The sequence below is a fragment of the Atractosteus spatula genome, chromosome 19 (genome assembly GCF_055471065.1).
Source record: "Atractosteus spatula isolate fAtrSpa1 chromosome 19, fAtrSpa1.hap1, whole genome shotgun sequence".
NCBI classification, from domain to species: domain Eukaryota; kingdom Metazoa; phylum Chordata; class Actinopteri; order Semionotiformes; family Lepisosteidae; genus Atractosteus; species Atractosteus spatula.
In genome coordinates this window covers 13,235,038-13,261,452 of record NC_142724.1, presented here as the reverse complement: position 1 = coordinate 13,261,452, position 26,415 = coordinate 13,235,038, and the positions used below count along the sequence as shown (strand labels likewise).

General features: G+C 42.7%; 1 protein-coding gene across 2 annotated transcripts in view; it reads left to right on the top strand.

The window, feature by feature from the left end:
- Positions 1-577: 577 nt before the first annotated feature.
- The window catches only part of stmn3 (stathmin-like 3), a 40,946-nt gene continuing 15,108 nt past the window's right edge, over positions 578-26,415 (top strand). For both annotated transcript variants that reach the window (XM_088937310.1, XM_088937309.1), the window contains exons 1-2: positions 578-1,081; positions 23,153-23,209. In XM_088937310.1, the coding sequence (XP_088793436.1) occupies positions 1,063-1,081; positions 23,153-23,209 (76 nt within the window). In that variant the 5' untranslated portion in view covers positions 578-1,062. The remainder of the gene's footprint in view (positions 1,082-23,152; positions 23,210-26,415) is intronic.

Sequence of the window (26,415 nt, the reverse complement as noted above, 5' to 3'; positions counted from 1 at the left end):
AGCAGCATGTGGAGTGTGATATATTATAGCACTGTACAAGATCTACACGTATTAAACTAAATTAAATTCTGCCATTGCCTAGTCGGTGGAACTGCCTGCATTTTATATAAAAGAACATCTTCTTTTAACAGTGTCCCTTGGGAATACTACTATTGCTGGGAACCTGATACTCCATCTTAGTTTTTACTGATAAAAAAACATATTAAAGCAAGACAATTGAAAAGCAGTGCTTCGAGGCACACTGAGTCCCCAATCTCGTGGGTTTTTACAGTAAAAGCCTCTTCATCCCACCGGCAGGAGCATTTCCTATCACAGCAGGTTTTCGGGTAAAAACTGCCCTGTCCTTCCCTGGCAACAGGAGACAGGTGACGCCAAGAAACCTTGCAGAGTGCGCACAGCAGCGTATTGAAGAAATAATAATTGCAGTAGCGCAAAAAAAAAAAAATACCCCACAACAACCTTGAAATTTTTGCCCCCTCCTTCGTGACGCTGAGATATTTCCTTCTGTCTGCGGGGTGTGAAATGGGAAAGCCATCATTTAGGAGTGCTGACAAACCAATTTCCTCGCCCGAGCCTCGGCCCTTTCAGACAGACAGACAAGGCAGGCAGACAGGCCGGCCGGCACAGAAAAGTGCAGGGCGTGGCCCTTCACCCTCCTCTTCCCTCCCTTGGTTCAGCCGCCGGCGGGCGTATAAATATTTATCAGCTCCGGAGGCAGGCAGTGGGACCAGGGCATTAAGAATGCGACAGGAGAGGCCCGTGATTTGTTGATTAATATTCGGAGACGGAGGAGGAGAGCTCCTCTTTGCCTGCTCCTGCGTCTGTGTGAGCGCGCGTGTGTGTGTGTGTGCGTGCCTCTCTGCCGTTCTCTCCACCCTCCTCGTCTCTGGCAGGTTACAGCCCTATTGAGCTGACAGTGTGTTCCTCATTGTTCATTAGGCAGCTGGAAGCTTCAGCACTGCATCAATTACGAGACAGACCCAGCCCAGCTCTGCTCCCAGCCTCACACTCTCTCTGCTTCTCCGTCCGGCAGCATCCTTCGGCTCTCCAGCTCCTCCAGCCATGGCAAGCACTATCGCAGGTAGGGGGAAAAAGCTCTTTTTTTTTCTGGGCAAGAGGAAAGACGTCTAGATGCCTTTAGGAAGCCGTCTGCTTTTATTTTTTAAACAAAAAATGTGCATTTTATTCTGGGCTGCTTGCAGTCTGCCCCCAGCAGAGATCTGTATTGAGATATTTAGTGTGTTCTGCTTTGTGGTAGCTTTTCAATCAATGCTATTGTTATATATGTATTGCTGTATATATATATATTGCAGGAATACCTTAAAAGGACTAGTCTCTATTAATCCAGTGCTGCCGCTCCTCTTTAATTTCTAGTGCACGTTCCTCAGGGGGGCTAAGATGCTTGTCTTCTGTAATCGCTTCTCCAGCTCGGTGAGATCGACTCTTCTCTGGGAGGCAGCTTTTCTATGACAGCTGTCGACTCCCTGCAGCCCTGTCTCCACTCGCTCTGTCCTTTCTTCGTTAGGACAATTTCAATCCAGCGCACTGAAATCAGAATGATTTATTTATGGCTGGGTGATAATTTGCTGAGAATGATAAATTATGAATCGCCCTTACGCTAAGAGGGGTCTGATTATAGAATTTGCCTGGCTGGATCCCTTGAATGGCAAATACGAACCCATGCCAGGGATATAATACAGCTAGGGTTTTGCTGCACTTGGAGCTAAAAGTGGATGTGCTTCCGACTGCTCATGCAACACGGTGCTCTCTCTCTCTGCTGAGCAATGCAGATTCCTGAAAGCACCTTGTCAAGATTTGCACTTACAATGCGGCAGTGATTCGGTATATGATGTCCTCTCATCACTCAGGGCAACGGATTGCAGTCTTCAGTCGCAGCCTGTTATGGTTCTGCGATTCTAGATACCTTCAGAATGAGTGCAATAGCCATCCTGGGGGGGGGGGGGGGGAGCTTATTTATCCTTACATAGCGAGCGTGAAATTAGTGCGCCAGGATGTTTCTTTTCTTTTTCCCTGCTGCACGGTGAGCCAGCACATCTCTGTGACTCTGTGTGCGTGAGTGTGCGCGTTTTTCTGTCTGGGCGGGGGGGGAGGTCATGTTTAAATGTAGAAGGTTCCGCCCAGCAACCATCTTGGCCATCCTGTGAGCCGAGAAATAATGGAAAAGAGGGGAAAGAGCAGTTCTTCAGGTGTGCCAGCCTCCTGCACTGCCACAGAGGGACCTTCGGCTTCATCCACGTGACACACTGGGGCTGGGGCTGCGCTGGGTGTGACCCCCCCCCCCCCTCCCCGCACCACCTCCTCTCCTTGACTGACATGAACAAACTGAGACTGCAGTCTGGGAGCAGATCGTTAACAGCCAAGAGGCTATAAAACTAATTGCGCACCATTAACAGAGGTGTGTCCACTCTTTCGTCCTGAACTGGGCCAGGTCTCAGCTCTGCAGTGCCCCCCAAATAAAAATGAAATCAACCCGTCTGGGGTCTTGCATCGTGAGGAGGTCTCGCAGGCCTCACGTTTTTAAAGTGAGAGAAAGAAAAATCGCCCAGCCTCCATTAATCCCCTCTTCGGGAAATCGTCTCCTCGCTCTGTTTCCTCTGCAGTCCTGAGCGCCGCACGTAGCCAGCCCTGCGCAACAAGCGGGTGGGAAAATGAGTTTTTTTTTTCCGGGGCCGAGAGCTCGGGAGAAGGGCACCCTCCACCCGGCGTGGGCGCGCTGGGACCCCCCCGTTTGAAATAACACCGGGTGCGTCGGGGACTCGCAAACCTTCAAAGCGCTGTTTCGCTCACTCAGGGGGGCGATGCTCCGTTGCTAAATGCTGGGAGCCCCGCCCGACGCACAGGCTAGGATCAGAGGCTTTGCGTGTCTGCAAGTCCAGGGAGATTATATTAGGACACATCCAAAGGGGACTGACGTTGAGCCGCCTTTTCAGCAAAACAAATGGGGCTTCTCTCGGATCCTTTTGTAATTGCATCTTTTTTCTTTCTTTTTTCTGCTTTAAGTGGTTAACTAGAAAGAGCTGGCAAAGCCAGTGACTTTGATGAATATTTCTGAAGTGAACCGATTTAAGGTTTTGCAAATGAGCAATGCTTCGACTATTTTTTCTTGACGATGTGAAGGGAATTTGGCAAAGGCCAATAGCTACATGCACGCATAGATACGCAGATGATTTTGAAAAGAAAACAAGAAAAAGCAACACTGCAGATTCTCAGTAACGGTGTCATTTGTCTGGCAAAGCAGGACTGACAAATGCAAGACGAGATATTACGTGGCTTTTATGTTATTTCACAAAAGAATAAAGCATGTTTGAAAATAGACATGAGGGAATTTTCACCTTAATTCGTTTTTTTTCTCTAGTGTCTCTTATGACTCACACGCACAAATTACCGTCGCAGAACTGTGGCATTTAATTTTTCTTTTTAAATGTTCCTGATATTTTATTGAGTGGGATTTTACATTCTCCACAGCCCTGGCTGGTGAGGCTACATTTTCAGTCAAGGTTAATGCTCAGTTTTAATTTACAAACGCCCAAAAATGAAAATCATGTTCTTGTGTTTCCAGAGGCGTCCTCTATCTTAAAGAGGTGGACAAAAGATGCACATGTTCAGCGTTCAAAGTACAATGTTCAGTGGGATCACATGCTAGCCTTTGAACCCTGAAGTACTCAAACATGTTAAACATTGACCTAATTTTTGAAAGAAAAATCAATCTTTCCCTAATTTATCATTGTGAATTTATTTTGTGTTTCATCAACCGACTATAGAGGTCGATTAAAAAGCCTCCTTATGTTTTAGTTATGGAGAGGTTTCTTTGTGTTCTGATGTTTAAGCCAGGGTTTAGTTGGTATTTTCTCTGTATGGAATAAAGCAGCTGCCATTTGCATTGTTTGGGTGAAATATTTAAATGTTTAATGTGCATTATAACAGCCATGAGCAGCACTGGCAGTCTTTAAGGTTTACGGATACCCCACTGGAGCTCCTTGGCCTTTTCATTTTCTGACAAAATCGGAGTCGTGTTGTCTGCCTGGAACCACACCAGAGGGGCAGGAAAAAAAATCGTTAATGCTCAAGAAGAAGAGAGCTGGAACGATCGAGGCACACAGAGAAAAGGAGAGGGAATTTGAGAAGGACAGCAGACCAATTCCTCTGAGGCCACAGGATGGGACTGAGAGAAAGAAAACGACGTGGAAAGACGAAGGGAGGAAGGGAAGGAGAAATGAGGAAAATAAAATAAAGCAGCCCAGTTCCACGGGGGAAGCACAATTAGCTGGAGAGCAAGGGATGGAGACGGAGAGGAGAGAAGGGAGGGTGAGCAGAAAAGATCTGCAGAAAATTAGATTACTGCTTTAGGCTTTGGTTATTGGATTTCTCTTCATTTTCTGAAAGGGAAAACTTGCCTCAGAGGTAGAAGAGCAGCTTTAAGAAGGGTTTTGTAAAATGGAAGACTGTTTTCCAAGATGGATTAACAGGGTGGCGTGCGGGAGTGCCGATCAGCTCTCTGCGTGCTGGGGAGAGGCACGCACATTAATGAGCCTCTCGACATGCTGCAGCACAATTCAGCAGGTTTCCTAGATGGCCTGCACCCAGCTCCCTCACGTCTAGCAGCACCGGTGTCAGCTTTCCGATTTAGAGTCTACAGCTCTCCAGAAAAGCCAAGTCTGAGTGTCTGTGGTGCCTGAGGTGCCTTAGTTTGCCAGTTTATGATAATGGGAGATGGGGAATTTGTTCACTGAAAAAGGAGAGTCACATTTCTCAAAAGAAATCTCCTACCCCGATCCATATCATAACCTCTAGGCAGGAACTTGACCAGATTCAACCCTCTTTGCTTTGGCTAAGCTAAACAATAATGGAACACATGATGAACAGAATTGGGATTTTTGAAGTTTGACATTTGGGTTATACTTTCTGGTGTAGCAGTTAACTCTTCCGATGTTGTACGTTTGCTATATTGATTACCTTCAACACATTCAAGTGCAAGGTGCTGTGGGAGCATGGCTAAGCCTGCAGTAGACAGTATCTGCTTCCCTCATTTGAAAATATGATGGGCTTATTCATTAGAGCCCTTTGAAAAATTACCTGCAGGGCTGAACCATGGGTGGTATCAAAGCACATAGTCTCATCAGCAGCAGGATAGAGGTGTCCGCCACCATTGTGTTACAGCTAGGGTGTGACCCTGTGAGAAAGAGGCAAAAAACAGGACTTATTCCTCTAAAAGCACTCCCTGTCTTGGCTGCAGTTTTAATGGTGTGAACATGTCAGATATTTCTGTAGGTGAACAGATTACTTATTTACAATAGTGATGTGCTTTTTATTCCAAATGCATTGGAACAATTCAGTATTCTTTTGTGCAGCTATTGCTTGGCATAGCAGCATGTTGTCGTGATAAAGACTTCAGCATGGGGTATGTAGTCATTGAGTGTTCTAAAAGGGTCTCATTCTCGTGTTTATGAAAATAGAGTCATCTGCTTCCCTGAGCGCTTGGAGAGATTTTTTCATGTCAAAAGCATGTGTCAGAGGTCAGAGGTTTAATATAGCTTCTTCTTGACATAATATAACAAACGTTTTTGAACAAACTGACCCCTTCCCAAGAAACTACATCCCAAGCAACTTTTAATATTTCACTGTGTCAAGCTCTACATTTTCCTAGATTGATTTAATTTTGATTTTCAATATTTTAACATATTTAATCATTTTATACATTATTATTTTAGTGCTCTTTAAAAACAAAATGAAAGATGGAAAGGAATAAGAAAAGCCTTTTGTTGTAAAAGAAACAACGCCCCATTTGTGTAATAGGAATGCAGTTACAAGTTAAGTCCACCAGATGGTGCTGTGCACGAAACAAAAGTCGAATCTCTGCATATCCGTTGCATACATTTTCTTCTCTGAAGCATTTTTAACATCATTCCAAGTACATCTAATTGAGTTTTTCTTTTTTAGCTGGAAATGCATAAAGAAAGACATTATTTGGTTTAAATCTGTCATTAAAAGTGGCTTATTAATAACCGCATAGTCTATTTCCAAATTCTGATTTCCAAAATAAGCAAGAATGCAGTTTAATTTCTACATACTCCCTATTTTGCTATAATTAAATAAACCTTTATCTTCCACGTACAACATAATTTCTTTTTATCAGTTTTTCTAGCCAAATGCTGGAAACATGCCCCAGCACCGTCACAGTGAATTTAAATCACTGCCACAGGATGAGCCTACTGCCCACGAACAAGGGGTTTATTATAACATCACCAGGATTTAATCAGTGCCCCTTGGCATTGCATAACTAAATCTAATAAAAGAAAATATTTAATTTATCATTAAATGAGATGAGAAGGAGGACTAGTCTCTGCACTTTTTTCATTCTTTTTCAGTAAGGAAATTCGGCTTTGCAGCAGAGTACAGGGCAGTATGTGAGGAGCAGGTTTCATGGAGAAAAGTAAAACCTTTTAAACCAAATGTACATTTGCTTCATTTGGCTTTCATTGCTGCTTCATTCATTTATATCTGGTAAAACCACACAAACACTCGCTTGCAGCACAGAAACATATACAGCCCTGAACATACCTGTAAAAAAAAAGCCTGTAATAAGCTCTTTTTCAATAGGATATCAAAGGAAATGCTGTGCGCTTTTAATGTGATTTACCCACACCTACTGTAGATAGCCCAACACAGCAGGGGCCGTTTCAGCACCTTGGACAGCAACTGCAAAATCTCTGCAGCACAGCTTTTCCAGAAAAACTAACAACTGCAATGCAGTAGCACATCCACTCCCCTGTAATGAAACAGATATCCTTCTGAGCCTTTGAATTTCCCTTCGTGTTATAGAGGGTTTTTTGGACACATGGTCAGTGCCGTCTCCGTTGTTTTTCGAATCAATAAATGTAATGAATCAGAGCCAGGGTGGAGCAGTTTATAGTGCAAGAAGCTGTGCTTCCAGGCTGACGGATCTCCTGGAAACAGCGCTTATGGTACGGCTATGGAGTGAGTGAGTTCCTTTTGTGATCGCTACATTCACCCTAGAGCTCACACCCTTCTGATGTGACATACCTGGCCCTTTGAAGACTTCTTAAGACCCCCACCAGAACATAAGGCGCAATTCAGACGAGAGGAGGCCATTCGCTTCTTGTCATTAGCAACGTTTTAGCCTCCTGGGAACAGCGAGGCAGAGCTGCTGTTGCTTGTGGCTGTTTTTTGGAGCTCTACCATCAGATGGGAAGGCCAGATGATGCACAGTGGGAGAGCTGTGATGAATGGTGTCTGGAGAGCGTTTGAAGATGCTCTTGGTTTAGCAAGATAAATAAGGCCTATAAATAAGGTCCTTAGGAGAGACTTGCGTGTCTGAATGGTCCTCGTCTGAGATCTGGGGCACAAGTTACAAGGCATAATATCTTTTTAAACTGTCTCAAAATCAAACGGATCCACAGTGGCGAAGGCACATTTCACTTTAGATTATGGACTGCAGAACGAAAGGTGTGGCTTCCCCCAGAGTTACAGAGATTCGGCACTGCCTGTTCTGCTCCGGGCGGTTACGCTGCAATTCTGACAAGAGCGTTTCAATAATTAACAACCCCGGCCTCCGACAGGGGCGAGATGCTTTTCGTGTAAATAATTCAGGACATGACGGGGCAAAGTCTGAGACGAAAAATGGCCCCCTTCTGCAAGCTCCGTGGCGACCGAGCCGCGGCGTGTCGGGCCCGGCGTCCGGCAAGGCGAGAGCCCTGAATGCTGCACCAGCGCGTGTGGGATCGAGCCAGGGTCGGCAGAGGGAACCCGGCTCTGGCGGTTTTAACGGAGATGGGACGCAGTGGGCTGCGTCAGGGGGTGTTTCTCTCAGCAGGGCTGCTCAGATCTTGGCTGAAGGCAGCTCAGACTGCAGGGGTCTGCTCTGTTTCTTCCAGGCACATCCATTCTCCATGGTTTCAAGCAAAACAGGTTTTGGCTGGTAAAAGCTACTTGGGAGGCCCAAGGCAGACTGCAATGCAGCCTTTTCCAAATCCATGGCAGTTTTATGGAGCTAATGTTTTCCGTTACAAGCTGATAGGATTTCCAGACAGTATTCACGTCAAAAAAGGTCGCTGCATAGTAAACTGAGGCCTTTTAGAGGATTTACAAGCATTTTGTGGAAGAAATATAATGGAGATAAACCAGACATCTAAAGAAAGTGTCTGGCTCTGCCTTTATTAAATTTCTCACAGAATAATCTCACTTGTTAGCCAGTGGGATTGGATGAAAGCCTTCTTGAACATCGATCGTGCTTTGCTGTGAGGAAGCGGTACTGTTTTGCGCTGGTGTTGGATTAATCCCTATAAAACACCATTGTTAAAAGCAGTCGTTTCCAAAGTAAATTTCCCATATTGTTATATTCTTTTTTTTAATATATAACATCCTCTTACTCCACTCCTAGAAAGAGATGGAAGTCAAGAGAGAGGGACATCTTCACATTTGACTGTGTATTTTTCTAAAACAGGGGGAAAGGATCACAGTGGAGAAATGGTGCTAATTAGAATTGAATTTGTTGTTCCTTCCTCTGGCATACAGAAATCTGTCCATCGAGGATTAACCATAGCAACAAAGCATCTGCTGACTTTAACCGGAATTATTCTCCTAATTATTATGATTGTTATTTAGACAAAACATAGTCTGTCACTAGGATATTTACTGCAGACCCAGAGATAATGAACCTTATTTCTAAATTATTGCATTTTTTAGCAGGTTACTTGAAATTATTTTCAATCTTTTTTTCATGCAATGTTCTTTGTCTTTTGAAACCCAGCTGACTGAAACATATTTTTTGCTATTAATAAATAAATTCTGCTATCTTCTTACAAAATGCCTTCATAAATACATTATTTACATCATTACTGCTCAACTGTGCTTCAAATACCATACATGGACATCTTGTACAAATAGCTTTAGGATTATTAGGAGCTGTACAATAGGTTTTGGGGAAAGGTTATCCTTTTCTAAGAATTTCCTAGAAATTTGGTTACTTGTTGAATATTTTGAAGGAGTCAATACATCCAGCACTGTCCAAGGTCAGTAAAGCACAGTACTGACGTACTGCGAATGGTTGTGCTTCTTCAAATAGTGAAGCAGGAACCTACAGTATGATATAACAAAGAAATAAAATATATTGCCATTATAAACTAAGCAAACTATTGAATAGTTAAAGAAATTAAAGGAACTTATATCTAACTTTTAGGAACCATGAGATCGATGAGTAAAGAGGCATTACCTTACCATTCTGGAGACAAGCCCCAAAACAGAACCGCAGGACACTGTAACCCGACCTGAAAGAGTCTGATGTTCCTTTTCTGATGCCCTAGTGACAGGCAGTCAATGTCATCTTCTGTCACTTTTCATGAGCGCCGCATTTTAAATACAGCAAGCAACCAGGAATGAGAAACACCCTGAATCTGAACCCACAGATTTCCACTATTCCTGTGACATCTGTTAAGTTGCATCTGTTAAGAGTCCTTAAGTGATACCAAACGTGACTCTACAGTATGTCTCAATGACGTTCGGTCTCAGTTCCCAAAGTGAAAAGCAAAGGGATTATCTGGTAGATGTCTAACACTTCTCTCTCGAGAGGAATTTTCAGTCCTCTCAAAGTGTTGATTGAGAAAAGAAAAAAAAATACTTGCTTTCTTTAAAATGTTAAAATACAGTTAAAAGTGCAACTGATTAGAAAAATAAATTTAAAATTGTAAGACACATTTTCTTGGGAAATGACTAGGGCAGCACAGTGGTGTAGAGGCTAGTATGGCAGCCTTGCAGTACTGGGGCCCTGAGTTCGATTCCAGACCTGGGCTGCTGTCCGTGTGGAGTTTGCATGTTACCCCTATGTTCGCATGGGTTCTCTCCAGGTGCACCAGTTTCAAATCACTGTCCCAAAACATATTGGTAGGTTAATTGGGTTCTCTTGAGTGAGTGTGTGCGTGTCCGTTTGCGCCCTGCGATGGACTGGCATCCCAAGATGTACCCCGTTAATTACCGAGACAGGCTCCAGCTCCCCCATGACCATGAATTGTATAAAGTGGTAAGGAAATGGATGCATGAGAGATAGCTTGGAACAGAAATAGGACCTTGTACTTGGAACATCATAATTGTCGTTTTCATTGTTATTTACTATGGGGTTATTTTAAGCAGGCAGTTTTGTTCACATTTGTGCATCACAATTAGAATAATGTTTCTTTGCACCTCGATATGGAAGACCCTGTGCCTGCCGAAATCTGATCTAAAAAAAGCAGGAACCGAGGTGGCTAAGAACGAAAAAAGAAGCAATACTCCGCAGGTCAGGATCGGTTGCAGCCATTTCAGAATCAGTGTGGCTCTGTTTTTTAAGCCCTTCGTCAATGTCAGTACCTGGCTCGGCTCTGGGCGTGCATGTCTGCACTGCAGGCATGCTTTATTATCAGGAGGAAACCTCCAGGGTGGGGGGACATTCCGGAACAGAGATTCCTGCTTCCAAACACCAGCTGGAACGGGATCAGTTGCTTTTGGAGACGCACTGTGGAATGTCACCTTGCAGGCAGAAGCTGATCGCATTTGTTTTCTGTGCTGAGTGCGTGTGCACTGTGCAGGCACTACAGTGTACAGCGCAGCTGAGGAGGAGAGTGGGAGGAAGGGAGAGACCAGCTGAGGCAGCACTTCTAACAGGACAGACCGACAAAAGCCGACTTTGACCACAAAATGCTTCCTAGCCGCCGAGAGTGGGATCTTGCACAAAACGTACTGTCGGATGCCCCCGCCCACATGCTGCTGTATTGTCACAGCACGGCGTCCCAGTGGACCTTCGTGGGTTGACATATTTTTTGTCTTCTTGGAATTTACTGAGGGGACTGGCCCTTTTTAGTCAGAGGAGGTTACAAGTCAACGAAGAGGAATTTCGCCAGAATCAACAAAGAAATGCAACCTAGAGGCCCCCACTGAAAACTACCAGGATGGGCATTTAGAATCTTCATGCATGAAGCTCTTGTTCATGTAAAGCGTTGTGCTGGAAGAGGGTGAACAAGCCCAGCCATGTTGTTGAAGCTGATACTCTGGCTTCTTCCAGCAAATGGCTGGACTGGGTTCTTGGACGAATTAGCTTCTAAATTAATGAGCTGAATGGACTGGAAGGTCTTCTCTCATTTGTAAATCCTGTGTGTTAACGTTTGCTCCAGCCTCATCAGTTCAGAGCAGTGCCTGGGGCTCTCATGTGATATTTCTTGACTCTTTAGCAGGGCAGTGCCTCTTCGTATTTGACTGAACAAGGAAGAGCTTGAAAAATCTCGAAAAGAGCAACCGCAAATGGCAATCAAATACTGAGCCGATGAGTTTGGGACTTAAAAAACAAGCATATCCATTCAAGAAAAAAGGAAACTAAGGATGCTAGCAAAATGACAGAAAGCCCGGCGTGTTAAAAAGAAATATTGTGGAACTGTAGTCATAGAAATAACATTCATATACACTCAATATATTATTGATTTTGAACTCATTGTTATTGGCTGATGGCACAGTAATGTGCCCTCTATCTAATCATACATTAACCCAATGATATTGGCTATCAGTTACAGCTCATTAGGTATGTTAGTCAGAGGCTAAGTGATAAAAAAGAGTAAGCCATTCCCCGGGCATTCATTGTATGAAGCACAGCTGGCAAAACTACATACCTGCAGGTCATTCAGAAAATCCACACTATCAGCTATCGTGGCTACTCTTAAAGCCAATAAGAAATATTTTTTTTCCCCATGGGGAAGACAAAGAAAATTATCTCAGCTCTATGTATAATTGAAGTTGACGGTACTCAATTGAGAGCAGCCTCGCAGTGTCTAGGCCTTTAGACCTCAACTCAGAGATGCCAGTGTAAATAATGTCACAGAGCTGGAAATTAGGTTTGGATGCTAATGACCTTCAGTGCTCTCAAAGGGAGAGATCAGTAGCAGAGACTGCATGACTCAGACATTACATGCCTCTTAATTTACTGAGTGGAGATGTCCTTCAAAAACCTCAAGCTGCCTTTGGCATGGATTGGACGGGCTAATTTCTGGAGAACATTCTCGAAGGGCTGCATATGATTATTGCTGGTGTGGGTTCTGTTTCAAGGTTTAATGAACAGCAACTTCACCAGACATCACTGAGCACACACATACTGTCTCTAATTGTTCCTTCTGGCACGATTTCAGTAGACCTTGACACCAGATCGTTTTTACTAGTAGTCCACAGATGTGCAGCAAACCTGATATGTGAACAGATGGGTACAACAAGGCTGCAAAACTCTGGACATTGGAACTGAGGAATTGAGCAGAATATTGGAGGCGCATGTCGCTAAAATCTGGTTAAGCAAGAGTCATCAAGTTCTAAGTGCCAGACAGGTGCTGAATTGAGCTCTGTCTCCAAGGCGAATGTATTAGTCATTTACACCTACAGGAATGGAGAACATTTAATTAAAGGTCAACTATGCAGCATCTTACCTAATGGTTCAAAATGGGAAACTCTTAAAACTAGTTAATCAATAACAGACACCCGAAGAAGGCTCCACAGACAAAACATTGAGCTTCTTCTCTTTCTTACATGGAATAAACCTTTACTTCTTCATTAACAGGTTTTGGCTGCTCATAACCTTCTTATTTTTCGTTTTGACCTTGTTTTGTCATCGAAAGCTTGTGTTAGACATGTCACAAGGCCACCTTTTGTCCACCTGTGTAACATTTCCCACTAAAGGTGCTTGGTTTGCCTATCTGAAGCTGAAAAATGGCTTACTCTATTGACGACTGGGGAGCTAAAGTACTCATTAAACTTCACTGTGTACGGAAATTTGCAGCTCATGTGCTGATTACAATTACTCTGCCTCAGCATATTACTGTGTAAATTGTATAACCTTCCTGTGAAATGTAGTGTGGATTTTAGAGTGTAATTTATAACCTTCTGCTGCTAAGGCAATGCATGGCCCAACTCCACATTACCTTAAGGACATATTGTATGAGTATAGTCTAACACCTAATCAAAGATCTGCTGATTCAGGTCTGATTCTCCCCGAAACCACGCTCCACACAATTGATAATAGAGACTTAAGCAATTTCTCTTCAGCAAAACTCATTGCCCATCCATTTTTAGAACTTGCTGAAAGACCTATATTTTCACTTCAGCTCTTAACGTAGAATTCTGCTTTACTCTTGGCTTTATGGAGCTGATAAATTATAAGACTTATTTTAATCCTGTTATGTGCTCTGTGTGTGTATACTTGGTGTTGTTCTTATTATTAGGCTGTTTCTGAGCTTAGAGAAGAACCATTGTCATAGTCCAGTTCCCTGCAATTTAACAGTCTGTCCCCACACAATCCTTGTGCTTCATACAGTACGTTTCCAGGCTCATTGGTGGAGTCCTGGAACCTACATTACTGCAAACTTCCTACAATGAACAACTGGTTGGTAAAAATTAGTGATGGTGCCATTGTAAGATATTTAATCAATTTGACAAACAGTGTTTACAAAACATAATACTTTAATGATTAACTTGTATGGTTTTTTAACAGTTCTGGGTGCAAGGTGTTAATACTAACACCCCTGCCTACACATTGTTTAGTGCAATGTAACCTAGAAGTAACATAATTGATCTAACCCATCTGCGGCTGGTCCTTCTCAATATCCTAGACATGTGAACCCCCTGCTAGCTGGATCCTTGTGCCTGAACAATACACTAGGAGTAGAATGAGTGGGGAACTGTGAAACCAGGGCTGAGGCTGGATCAGTCCTGGAGAAAATAATTTTCCGACCCCGACTTGGTCCGTCAATGGATTTCCCTGTAGATGTAACCTTAAATGACCGGATAACTGACTTCTCCATCTCTATACCCATAACCTTAAGGGAGAGTGTACCATGCTTTTCTGTGCTAACTTGTATGGGAAAAGCTGTATGGGAAAGCAAACAGCAGTCTTTCCTGGTCTAATCATAACCCTCAGACTGCTCTCACTGGGCTTAGAGTGACTCAGTCATTAGAGTAGTGCTCGTCTGTATGAATAGACAGAAAAGATCGCCCACAGCCACAACATATCACACTCTCACTGCCTCATGTGGATGCTGGCACTTATTTTCTCTTGTTCTGGTCTCAGAGTTGCACACCCACAGCTCACACCTTCACCAGCGGCTCAGAGAAACTGCTGCTCCACTACACCATCTTCGTATTTTCAAATATGACATTGATGAAGAGTAGGTTAAAAGCACAGATGTGTTGATTTGTGGAATTAGGAAACACTGCCGAAAACAAATCTCAAGGCCATACAGGCTGTCATTGGAGTGCAATTTAGCAGAAACGTTTTTTTTTTTTGACTTTTTGGAGTTGGCAGGTTTGAAATACCTCTCTTTGCCACTCGCTCTAAATTCAAAATTATAGCCCAGACACTTTATCAAAAGGTCACATAAAACACAGTCCTGGCAGCCTGCGCAGTCAGAAAACTGAATGGTTTAACCTTAAAATGGCGTGGATCCATCCTCCACCAGCCTCTTAGAATAACAATGCACCATCAGGGTGTTGTGCTTCTGAGGAGAGAGATTTACTGTTGCACTGTGTCAGTTTCGTTCTTTATTATTGCTTCTCTGGATTTTGGAGGGTGTCTTCAGCCATCACTGGAACTTACTCATTTCTGTAGGTGTGATGGATCAGGAGGGAAGAGGATTCAGTATATTTTTTTAAGTTAAGAGCCAGGAGTGAAGCCTGCAAAAGCCACCTTGATTGATCTGTTCTCCGGAAAGGTTTAATCGTTTTTCACATTAAAGGTTCAACACTTTTGCCTCAGCTTCAAACCGGTCAATGTAAATTTGCGAGAGTTTAAATAACTTGGGGGGGGGGGGGGTTGACTTAATTGATCTTCTTTCTTGAAATGCCCAGATTTGAAGTATCACGTATTTAATGTTTGTCGTCAAACTCTTCAATCTGCTGAATTCAGCGCACTTTTCTCCGGACCGCAGCTGTGTGTGGCCTGGCTCAAACCAGGCTCTGCAGGGGGCTGATTATCAAGCACTTTTCATAGGATGCACCACTGGTGCTAAACCTGTTTTGAAGAATAGGTATACAGTAGGTAAGCGACTACACTTTCAGAGCCTTTTCTGAAACTTTTTTAAGACCAAAAGAACCTGCTTGTCTAGCAAGCGCCCTTTAAGAGATTCTTGTTTCTATGCAGGGAGAATGTTGCTTTGGGTTCATTTGCTCACTGGTGCCACTTCTCATTAACACAAGGGGTAATGCGGTTTCCAGCCATTCAGCCTGGGTCCGTATTCATTTTAATTGCAAGCACGGCTCCCAGAGGAGGAGGGCTCCAGGGGGTCGTGCTGCTCTGCTGCCTGGGATCCCTCCTCCTGCTAATCCTTCCTGACGTGTGAGCTCTGCCCTGCCTGCTGTTCTTCATGCACCGGGAGTGGGTGGCCACTGACCTTGTAGAGGTTCCCTCCCGCCCCCCTCCAAAAAAAACCTGGGTGCCCCAAATGTGCAGGCAAAGGAATCAGTCTGTCTGAGAGAATCAATTGAAGCAGAGAGAGCTGAATTAAAAATGCACGAGCCTTAGCACTGCAGGGACCTACAGCAAGAAGGCAGGACTAGAGGGTTAATGTACTTTGCAGCAGTACAGAAAAAAATCCTAATGTGAAAAGTATCTGAAACCACCAGCGCAACTCAATACTAATGTTTTCTTCATTCAAATGTGCCGTCAGCTTGAGGCACAGCAGGCCGGACAAAGAGGCAATGGACAAAACGGGTTCGGATTTACTGCTTTAAGTATCTTTAGTGTGACTCTTTAGTCCTTTTTGGGGTTTGTCCAGTTCTTTTTAGTTTAGTCTGTTCCGTATTTTGTAAATCAAAGCAATTACTTAAATTTAGTGCGAAGTTTAAAAGCTGCTCTATACGTATATTTTGCTGAAAGACAGGATCTCAATCTGAACAGGCATATTCTGTGTCTTACAGAAATGACATATATTTCTTATGTTTTCAATAAGAATGTATTGCAGTATGTGTATTATTTCCTATTTCTACAATGGCATTAATACAGAGAATATCTTAAATAATTATCATTTCCTTTCTGTTACTTTTTTAGAGTGGTTATTAATTGCTTTGGGGATGCTTAAGTAAATAGCTAATATTTAAATCGTTTATGAACAGATCTCCTGAGTTAATATATCATTGAATGCATTTCATATGCACATATTCCCTTAACAAAGCATTGTGCACTGAATACATAAGGCCCAGCTAATCAAATACTAGATACTAAATACAAATCTATTTCAATGCAATTCTTTGGTACTACCACCTCTTTCATTGTAGAACCAAAAATATATATGATGTCAAACAACTGAAAAGATGTATGCAACGTATGCACTGGTGTGGATTAGGATTCGACTGGGAAAGGCTGTTGCTTGAGTAGTCAAACATTTTGTATCCAAGGTTGAACACCAAGGAGAAAGACACACAAGGCCCACTCCAGTTGTGTGAAAGCATGGATGAAGTCTGACAGTACTGACCAAAGAAGAGAATCTCCTCCTGTTCATCTCCAGCCTCACTCTTTGACTTGATTTCCCGGAAACATTGACACTTCAAAGGACCATGTCTGTTTAACGCCGATAAATCGCATGAAGGCTTAAGCTGTCATCACCTCAGCTGTTCTCTCACATTGACATTGTAAAGAGGACAGTCACATCTGTCTTGAAGTCATGGAATTGTCAGCAGTAAATGTCTGAACTCTTATTGCTGCACAGAACATCTTGTTTAGGGTGCTTCTGAAATAACTATATTAATCTGAAAGGATGAGCTCTATGTTCTGCCTTTATCATCCTGTATTATTGGAAGTATAGATATAAATGTAAAGGTACTGTAGCTGTAAAGCACACCCCATAACTTAAACTTAATTCTACTTCCTTACATGCAAAAACACAGCAACAGTCGTCTCTTGCTGATTTTCCTCTGGCTACAGCTCGGCGTGTTTTAGATTAAATACGACGATCTGACAGAGAAGAGTAGCGCCTCCAGATAATTAAAAGGGAATCTCTCTGATCCACTGCGTCTGCAAACATACATCCAGAAGTAATTTGGTGTTTCGCCTCATGTAGGAAAACGTTAAGTCTGGCACTCGGGTAGCTTCGCTCACTGGAGTTTAATGAGGATGTCTGTTGAAATTATGTTCACAGGCCTGTAACAGAAAATGAGTAATGTTTTCTCTTCATACTTGCTGTATATGTCCTTTCCCCCTCCCGCAAGCTTTATTACTTTGAATATGGACTAGTGCCCATGACAGGAAATGTGAATTTATACCATACAAGGCTAAATGTAACTCTTGACTGTACTGGCAGAAGACAATCTGTGGATCCTGTTGCTACACGTTTGAACAAGCAAAGCTTGTGTTTCCAAAGTCTAACGAGAGTAAATCAATGGCTATTGTACTGAGAGAGCTGCTTTCATCTGGCTGAGTTAATACAGGACAGTAGTGACTGAGGAAACATCACTAGTTCCTCTCCAGTGTCACTCCTTCTCCTGATCCTCCCAGTCACCATTAGTTTTGGACTTGTGTAGGGGACGTGTATCCACTTAATTGCCAATCAAGCTAAATTAACTCCTTTCAGGAGGCCATGAGAATTGAGGCTTAGAGAAATCTTCTAGACTCTTCTGACCCAAAGACGTGTGCTGGGGACACCCACTCCACAGCAGATAAAATATTACCCTCATGGCCTGTGTTGTAGCCCGGCCTATTTCCTCTGAGGATAGGCGGTTCAGTGGTGAAACTAAAGGCCCGTTCACCAGCCTAAACTCTGGCATTGGACCGGCTCCCTCAGTCTGACCCCTGTGCAGTTAACAGAGCCCCTCTCACTCCTTCTGGGGGAGGCTCAGATAACTGAGGTCCTGCTGGAGGTCAGCAGAAGGCTGTTAGAAACAGCTGCCCTGTTTTTTTTCTAAGTCAGTTTGGAAAAAAAAAAGTCTCTTCCACTTGAATGTGGAAGTACAGTATTTTTCTAGTTTCTACCAAACAGTTTTGATGGGCAAAATGGCCTCCTCTAGTCTGTAACCATTCTTGTATTTATGACCGATTGCTAAACACAGAGTAAATTATTTATATTTCATAACATGTTAATTACCCAGTTCGATAAGATAAGTTTGACACTTATATGCAGTATGCCTATTTCGCTCTCAAAGAGAAATGGGTGTCCCTTCATGAGGAACATGATCCTACAGATTTATAACTTACAAGTTTGAGATCCTGAATAAGATCCCCCATCATACATGTTTCTTCATGTTTTAATTCAGATCAGCCTTGATTTTATTTTAAAGTCAATGTAAATCTTGACTTTAAATCTAAGTATTAAAGTCAATTACGGGTTTGACAACAGCTCAGAGCAGTTATGATACATTTACTCCTTTTTTTCTAGTAGAAAAGCATTTCGGAAAATGCTTATTCTTCAACCCAGCTGTAAACTATCCCCCCCAAAACATTGTCAGTACAACTAACACCGTACCTTTGACCTTTGAAGTCTTAGTGTTTTAGTCTTTATTTTTGGTTCTCTTCAGTGTCAATCAGCCCTTTGGAAGCCACTGAGGAGAAAAATGCACTATTTCATCTCCAGCTGTGACAATGACAAATAAGTGCCTCCCATCACTGTCCACCCCATGCAAACCTACTGCATTACCAGGCCAGCCAGGGGCACAGGCGGGGTGATTAATGCCTCGCACGTCACTTGCCATTTGTCAGAAGAGGGGCCACTGCGAGTTAATTGAAGTGCTCCTTGAAAGGTTTGATTATTCTATTGATTTCTTGCGTTTCGGCTAGCCTCCGCCGTCTCCATTTTGAAATGGGCTCCAGCCATCAATTTTTTTTCAACTCCGCCCTGCGACGCGGAGACTGGGACTGGCTACAATGATGTCTCGGAAAAAAAAACAGACCAATACCAAGAGTTTACAAATGGGGGCACTGGGGTGGGTGAAGATATCCTCGGGGATTTTATCAATAAACTCCTCAAACCCCCTTGTGCCTCCTGTTCGCTGCCCGGCTTCGTGTTATTCTGTCTCTGCCTCCTGTCCCCCCGGCTCCAGATCACAGCAGGCCGTCTCCAGGGGAGGGGGAGCCCCCTCATTGTCATTCCTCCACAGTACCGCCTTCCCCATCTTCATAAATCTCATTTACTGTTGTTTCGTATTAACATTTGATGTTTGTCTGACAGCTTAAAAGGCAGCACAACATGCTCCACTTGACAAGGTCATGGGGCACAGAAATATGAAATGCTTGTCACTGGGAAAGGGAAACTGTTTTTCCAATAAATCTCCACCTGTTTCTCACGGAGACGTGTGCCTCTCGGACAAGCCTGATAGCCAGGGTTAGCTAGTCATCTGCAATGGCAGAATTAACCCTTCAGTGTAAGCAGCAGCACTGACACTCATAGGGTGGACCATGCGTACTTAATTAACTTGCGTTTTGCTATTGCAGACAATTTGCATACAGTACAGTACACGAAACAAGGAGATTCCCATTTCCTGTGTCAGTGATGTTTCTGACAGTTACGGGGTTCTTGGGAATTTAATTACAGGCAGCCCAGCCAAAAGCAACACCTTTCTGGGTAATTTCACAGCTTTTTGTCTTAATGTTGAGCTCTGTCGAACTTGACAAGTGCCATCACTCCCGTAAAGAAAAAAATGAGAAACCAGAAAAGAACTGCTTTTTTCTCTCATTTCTATTGCACACATGGTCTCCTATACCCAGCATATTTGCAAAGGGAAAGATTTGCAGAAAGTGTAAGTGTTAGAACTTACCTCAAAGAGGGCAGTTTATGAGGTAGTTCAAGTAGGGAGCTGCGTCAGCATGCGTAGGCTGCAAAGGGACATGTAAAGGTTTATTCCATGCTGAAAAAGGAGGAAAAGAAACAACATTTCAGCTGTGGAGCCTTCTTCAGGCCTCTTAGTTTATGAGGTGGTGGCAGATTTCAAAATAATTTTTTAAAAAAGAATGAGATTGTAACACTGTCCAATTCCCTGCATCGGCACAGCATTTTTCATCCTGAAAGACCCCCCTCCTTTACATGATGAGGGGACCCCCTCATCCACCCCCACAGTGCAGCCCCACCTGGGTGACAGAGCAGCCATTAAGCACCAGCTACCTATCGCACAGCAGATCAGGCGAACGAGAGAAGCTGCTTCTCTAATTTAAACAAGGGGGAAATCTTAAGGGAGGCCAGATCGTAAAACCCAGAGTAGGATTTAGCCAGGATGTACTGTAGTGAAGGTGCCCCAGCAACCACAAAGCAGTCAGTTAGCATATCACCTTAAGGAGTGTGCATTGGAGTGGCCCATCATGGAGTCTTGTGGGCAGAACCCATCTGACCTTCAAGACATTCCAGTGGTCTGAAGTAGTTCAAGTATGTACTGTAGCTGCCTCATCATACGTAGGCTGCAAAGGAACAAGTAAAGCTTTATTCCATGATGAAGAGAGAAGAAAAGAAACATTCTGGCTGTGGAGAATTCCAGTACTCTGTCCAGTTATTCTTGCCACAGATTTTCAGTAGCAAAGTCTGTACTATCCCCTTTCAGATTAACTCTCCCTCCTCAGTCAACCTTAGGAGTCTTAGCAATTCAGAACAGGAGAATTCCTCTGAACTACAACCCTGGATTGTCCCTTTACTACAAAGACATCGATGATCTTAACTCAGCTTAACCTTTCACACCCAGTTTTCTCAACTTCACCTTCCAGAAGTGAGACACTGGAACCTTATGAACTAAACAAAAATATCCCCCCCGACCGCCATTCTGAATCGCTGTTCTTCCACTAATTGTTTTTCCCTAATCACTTCACAAGTCCTTCACACTCAACACATGCCCCTCTGCTAGTGTTCAAGCACAAGAGCCCGTAGGACTTTACCTGTGCTTTCAGCGGTTTCTGGAGTCCCATACAAGCACCATCTTCCTTTCCTACCAGAAACTAGACACAGACTAGTTGTCCTTTTCCTCCTGGCTGGGTAATATACAACATCTCACTTATCAAGCAAAGTGGTCAGTTACCTACAGAACTCTATTCCACATGTGGAGTCCCACCCACTGAATGTCAATTATCCAGTTAAGCCAGGTGTGTCTCATTTATACTCAAATCGTATAGGAGGCTAACCTCACACAGCACACCAAGGTTAATACCTCTACTTTTATGAACAGTGTCATGGGACCTTTAATGACCAAGGAAGCCAGGATCTCAGGTTTACATCTCTTCCAAAGGAAGGAACCTCCTACCACTTTAAACTGTTTGTGTCTGGTGGTGAAAAAGAAGTCTCCATTATTTGCACATTCTAACATCCATTGCTAACCTGCCCATTAGACAGCTACTAGTCCCAGGCAATTTACAGAGCCTTGTCCACTTACTTAATTGCTGCCACATTTTCTTACAGACCATTAATGATTCCTTAATGTATGACTAGCACACACATAAAAAGACATCCAGAAGTTGCAACATGTTAATGAGGCTAGAGTTATGTTTTTATATAATAAACCAATTTTCCTACAATTAAGGACAGCCTAGTCAGCTTTAATTAGTAATTTCCTCACACTTACTAATTAGCTATTAAGAAGCAATTACAAGGACATCCTCTGTACAGAACATGTCAAACTGAGAACTGAATGTGACTAATTGGGTATCTTTAATTATCATATGTTCTGTACTATAGTATAGGACAAGTTCTCTAAAATGCCTTTTTTCCCAGCCCTGCATATCTTAATGCAGAAAGTCCTACTCAATGTTTTTCATCATTAAAGATGACTGTTTGGCTTGATGTATTTAGGAAAGACATGAAAAAAGTCTTGTTTAACAAAACACTACAAACTACCATGGCCCGCTGTTTGAAGTAATGTTACTTCCACCACATCCTCTCTTATCAAACACGTTCCCCGAGACTGCAGCTTCATGACAAGTCCCTTTTCTTAACACGTGATTAAAATATGTCTTCGTGCACTACGCTTTGATTTAGACGTAACTTTGAATCAAAAGATCATTACAATAGAAAAGGCATAGGCTTATTCCCTTGTTATTAATAATAAACCACATTTCCTTAAAGCCCTATCCTGAAAAATCTTTGGAGATTTTTGATGAGTCCTTTATTTTAAGTGGTGGTAACCTGCCAAGTTTTAAGTTTTCTTTCAGCTTCCGAAGCTTGCTTTACTTGGTTTGGCCGAATCCATTTTTTTTCTTTGTCGTAGAAGCTCTGAAAGAAGATTTGACTAGCTTTACTGAAGGCTCACCCCACATTTTCAGTCATCAGCATGTACATTCTGTACATCATATACTTACTGTCACTGACGCAACTCAGAGCACATAGTGTGGAACTTGGTGAAATTTAAAAGAGGCTTGTTTCATATTTTTAAAGGATTCCTTTTCTGGCAGGTTTGCACTAATCAATCAGAGACGGGTTTTAAGGAACAGCAGCAATTGAGAATAGGGCGAATAGGCCCGTTTGGATTGTGAAATAGCTTCCAGAATGTTATCTTGTGGTCTCATGCAGCTGTTTTTGGAAGAAGCCCAAGATATCAACAACAGCCCTACTAGACAGCATGTTCCAGAGACTCGCGTAAGGCAGTGACTCATGTTCTGTCTTAAATACAGATCCTTTCAGTTTAGGTTGTAATACTTTAAATCCATTCTAATACACTTCTCTTTACTCTTTGGGGTCCTGTTGATCTTTTTGACAGGAGCAGTGAATTTCTGTGCAGGGTTTTTTAAAGACAATTAGCAGATGTGAACCATCTTGCTTGTTTAGGCCTTGTAAACACAACTTGTTTTAGCTTGTATGGACAGGATGTTTTTTCATTTTGGTGTTTCACTATAACAGTTTCCCTGGTCTGCCTTCTGTTCATCCCAAATCTACATGTATTCTTCTTTCAATGCTTGATCATTTGCTTTAGATGTACTTTGGTTTATTTTCTGTTTGATAAACAAGCCTTTGATTTGTTTAAAAACTGAAGACAGGTGTGCATACATTATAATTATTACTTTACAAATTGTTCTGCGCAAAGATTAGAATTGTGTACAGAAATGTTTACAACACCTTATTTCCCAGTGTCGCAGGAGGAACAGACAGCTAAGATTCTCTGGCCCTTTAAAAAGACTTTGTTACAGGCTTCTAAAAAGATGTTGCTTGGTATTTATTTTCAGTTTACTCTCAGCCTCAGATGTCTGGAAAGGATAAGAACTCCAACGGAATTGTCCAAGGTGAAGTATCGTTCTGTTACCTATTAGAATTGTGTGCAGAAATGCTTTAGGCTTTACATTTAAAATAGCTTGTCCAAGTACAGGTGACTCATGTCACTTTTTTTTACTTGGCTAACATTTTGTTTCCAAAGCTACTTATTTTAAAATTTGTACAGTGTGGCATTTTAATGCAGCAATCTACAGTATGTGAAGCACTTTGCTTAAAGGAACTGCAACACTGCCGTAGCTGGGATTTGAACCTGCAACCTTCCAAAAATGAACCTACCGCCCTAACCATCACTCCACCCTGCTTCCTAGACAGCATCCCTGCCCTATTTTGTCTTGGAAAATAAAAGAAAGTTCCATACAGACTAAGCTACACATAACCCTAGCATAGACAGTACGAACGTTCTGTTACAGTCAAGTAGGGAACTGCGCCAGTGTGCGCCGGCTGGAAAGGAAAAGATAAAGGTTTATTCCATGCTGAAAGGAAAAGAAAAGAGATGCGACGTTTCGACTGTGGGGCCTTCAGGACACACCTGAAGGAGGCTCCACAGCCGAAACATTGTGTTTTTTCTCTTCACCTGTCAGCATGTAATAAACCTTTACCTTAGTTGTTGAATATACTGCTGCAGAACACAGCTATCACAGGCACTGGTAGCAACGTACTTCAACCACAATTTCTTACGATACTAAGCTCTCAACGTCACAGATAGAAATGTTGACCGAAACTTTATTCCAATTGTTTAAAAATGGAGTGATTTATATAGCTTTTTTTTTTTCCCCCCCGAGAGCACAACGCTGGTCAAACACAGATAAATCAGCTCAAGGGGTCATCTCTAATACCAGCCTTCACATCTCGTTTGTTTCTTGGAGTTTTCTTTCTCCACGCTGCTTTTTCAAATCAAAGCTGACCTTTGTGTGCCAAGCATGTGGGCCACAGCCACTCGCATGTGCAAGCTCAGCTGATGTGACAGTGACTGGCAGTCCCTTCACTCCCTGCAGCTGGTTTCTTTAAGTGGGAGTAGTGTGACCGGGGCGCACAGATCACATCAGTTTTGACACAGGGACGGCAGTGTTGTCAGATCAGGCTTCGTGTCCGGGCTGCTTCTGCACATACAGCACAGCGACTGGTCAGCCTGAAGCAAGTGCTGCCCAGCGTTCTGGACTCTTCTTCTGGCTTTGTTTGAAGGATTTCAAAATCTGTATTTTAAGCGACTAGCAGGACAGGCTGCTTGTTGAATCAAAATGCCCTCTGATAAAATGCTGTCTGATAAAAAGCTTAACATACCAAATCACCAGTCCATCATTCTGTTTGATGACACAGAACTTTATCCATCTTCATTGCACAGGCCATTTTTGAACAAGAGTTCTGCTTTACTCTGGTTTTTCCAATCATGTGCCAAAACAGATTTTGAATTAGGGAAACGTGATGTACAGCATAAACCCTGTTCTTTGCTCATTCATATTCTAGCATTTTCCACAGTAAGTGAACAGTGAGGAAGTGAGTCGACGAAGAGTGAGTGAAAATGACACATTTCAATTAAAAAAAGATAGCTCCATATTTCAGCTAATGCCATCTTCTCGGCAGGCTATTATTAAATTATCATTTAATGTGGTAAATCGACTTTGAAAATAACAGGGATACTAAAGGAATACACCTTCTTAATTAACATTTTAATGCTGCTTAATTATTACTGTTTTTGTATGCACAGCAAGGTTGAATTTTTGTTGCTCTAAATGAACTTTTGCCACTGAGAATAAAAACAATTCTTTCGAAACACAGTCTCCCCACGACACGCGTCTGAGACCGCCGTCCTCGCAGATGAGGCCTCTTTTAATCTCAGTTGCGAAGCTTGTTCCCTCTGGAGGCCGATACATTCTGACAGTGTCACAGGAAGGCTTGCATCTCGAACAGCACTCCCTCCAAATTTCAGAATTCGTTAAGACATGAAATGTTTCAAAGGCGGGAGCCGTGAGCGTGCATGCATTAACGGCGCTCGCTGATCGTCTTCCTATTACCGTGCGGGAGACAAACAGAGCTGTGGATGGCTTTTCTTCTTTCCTGCCTTCATTTTATCACATAATAGGAAAAATGTAAGCGAAACAAATGATCTCCCGGGCCGATCATTTCGCGGCACGCTTGCATTACCATGAAGTCTTTTAAGAAAGTAAATGACAAGCAAAGCTACTGAAAGCTCCGATAGGGGCTCAAGAAGGGTGTCCATGAAGTCTGTGCTTCTTATTATCGCAATACCACTCCGAATTCATTTCTACTGCAGGCTGCAGTGGTGATTTATTATAACTGACATGAATTCCGAACAGCGAAGGAAGCTGCTGTTTTTTTTTCTTATATACCATGTGATCAGCCCTTAACCTAAATGAGAACTGCACAAAAAAATCCTTTGACGGTGCTGCATCGAGATCAGCCTGGGGATGTGACTTCTGCTTGTAACAGCCATTTCTCTTTTGTTGAAATTTGACAGCAGGAAGGTCATAGTAATGAATATTTGATTACAGAAATAACAGCAAATGAAGCCCTTTTTGCAATATCACCACACATGGTGGTATTACAAGATACAGTAGGTGGTCTTGGAAATTAGTGCTTGGGATGCCAACATTTTATTGTAAAGTCATGTCCCTCATCAAACAGCGTCACCTCTTTAGAAGTATTGTGTTGTGACATCTGGCTATAGGACACTTAAATTTAAATCCTACCTTCTAGTAATAAAAAAAAATATTTCTCTTACCGTCACATTGAACAACGCTGACAACCACGTCGCTGATGTTACAGGATTTCGTGACAGTCTTTATCTGCCCTATGAACTTTAGTCAATTAATATCATGTATAGGTTATTGATACATAGGTTATGGCTCAAACAAGTGTGCTCTGTGTTAGCACAGATAAGTATATAAAGTTTTTGCCTTTATACAAAAGGATTTTGCTTGGGGCTGTTTTGAATACCAGTACTGTATGTTTACTGGAAATCCTTTTTCTCTAATGCTTAGACTTGTTGTTATTGGCAAGGTTGTGTTTACCAATACGCATGCACATAAAAGACCAGCAAACAGCTTTCCATTAGTCTAGTATATCATCCCAGTGGCCACAGCAGTACAGATTGGAAAAGAATGGTCATTTATGTTATTTCAGGATAATTTGAATCCCCTTGGCTACTGATGCTATTCTTCGCAAAAGGCACTTGAGCCAAAGTGCGTCCCGACCACAG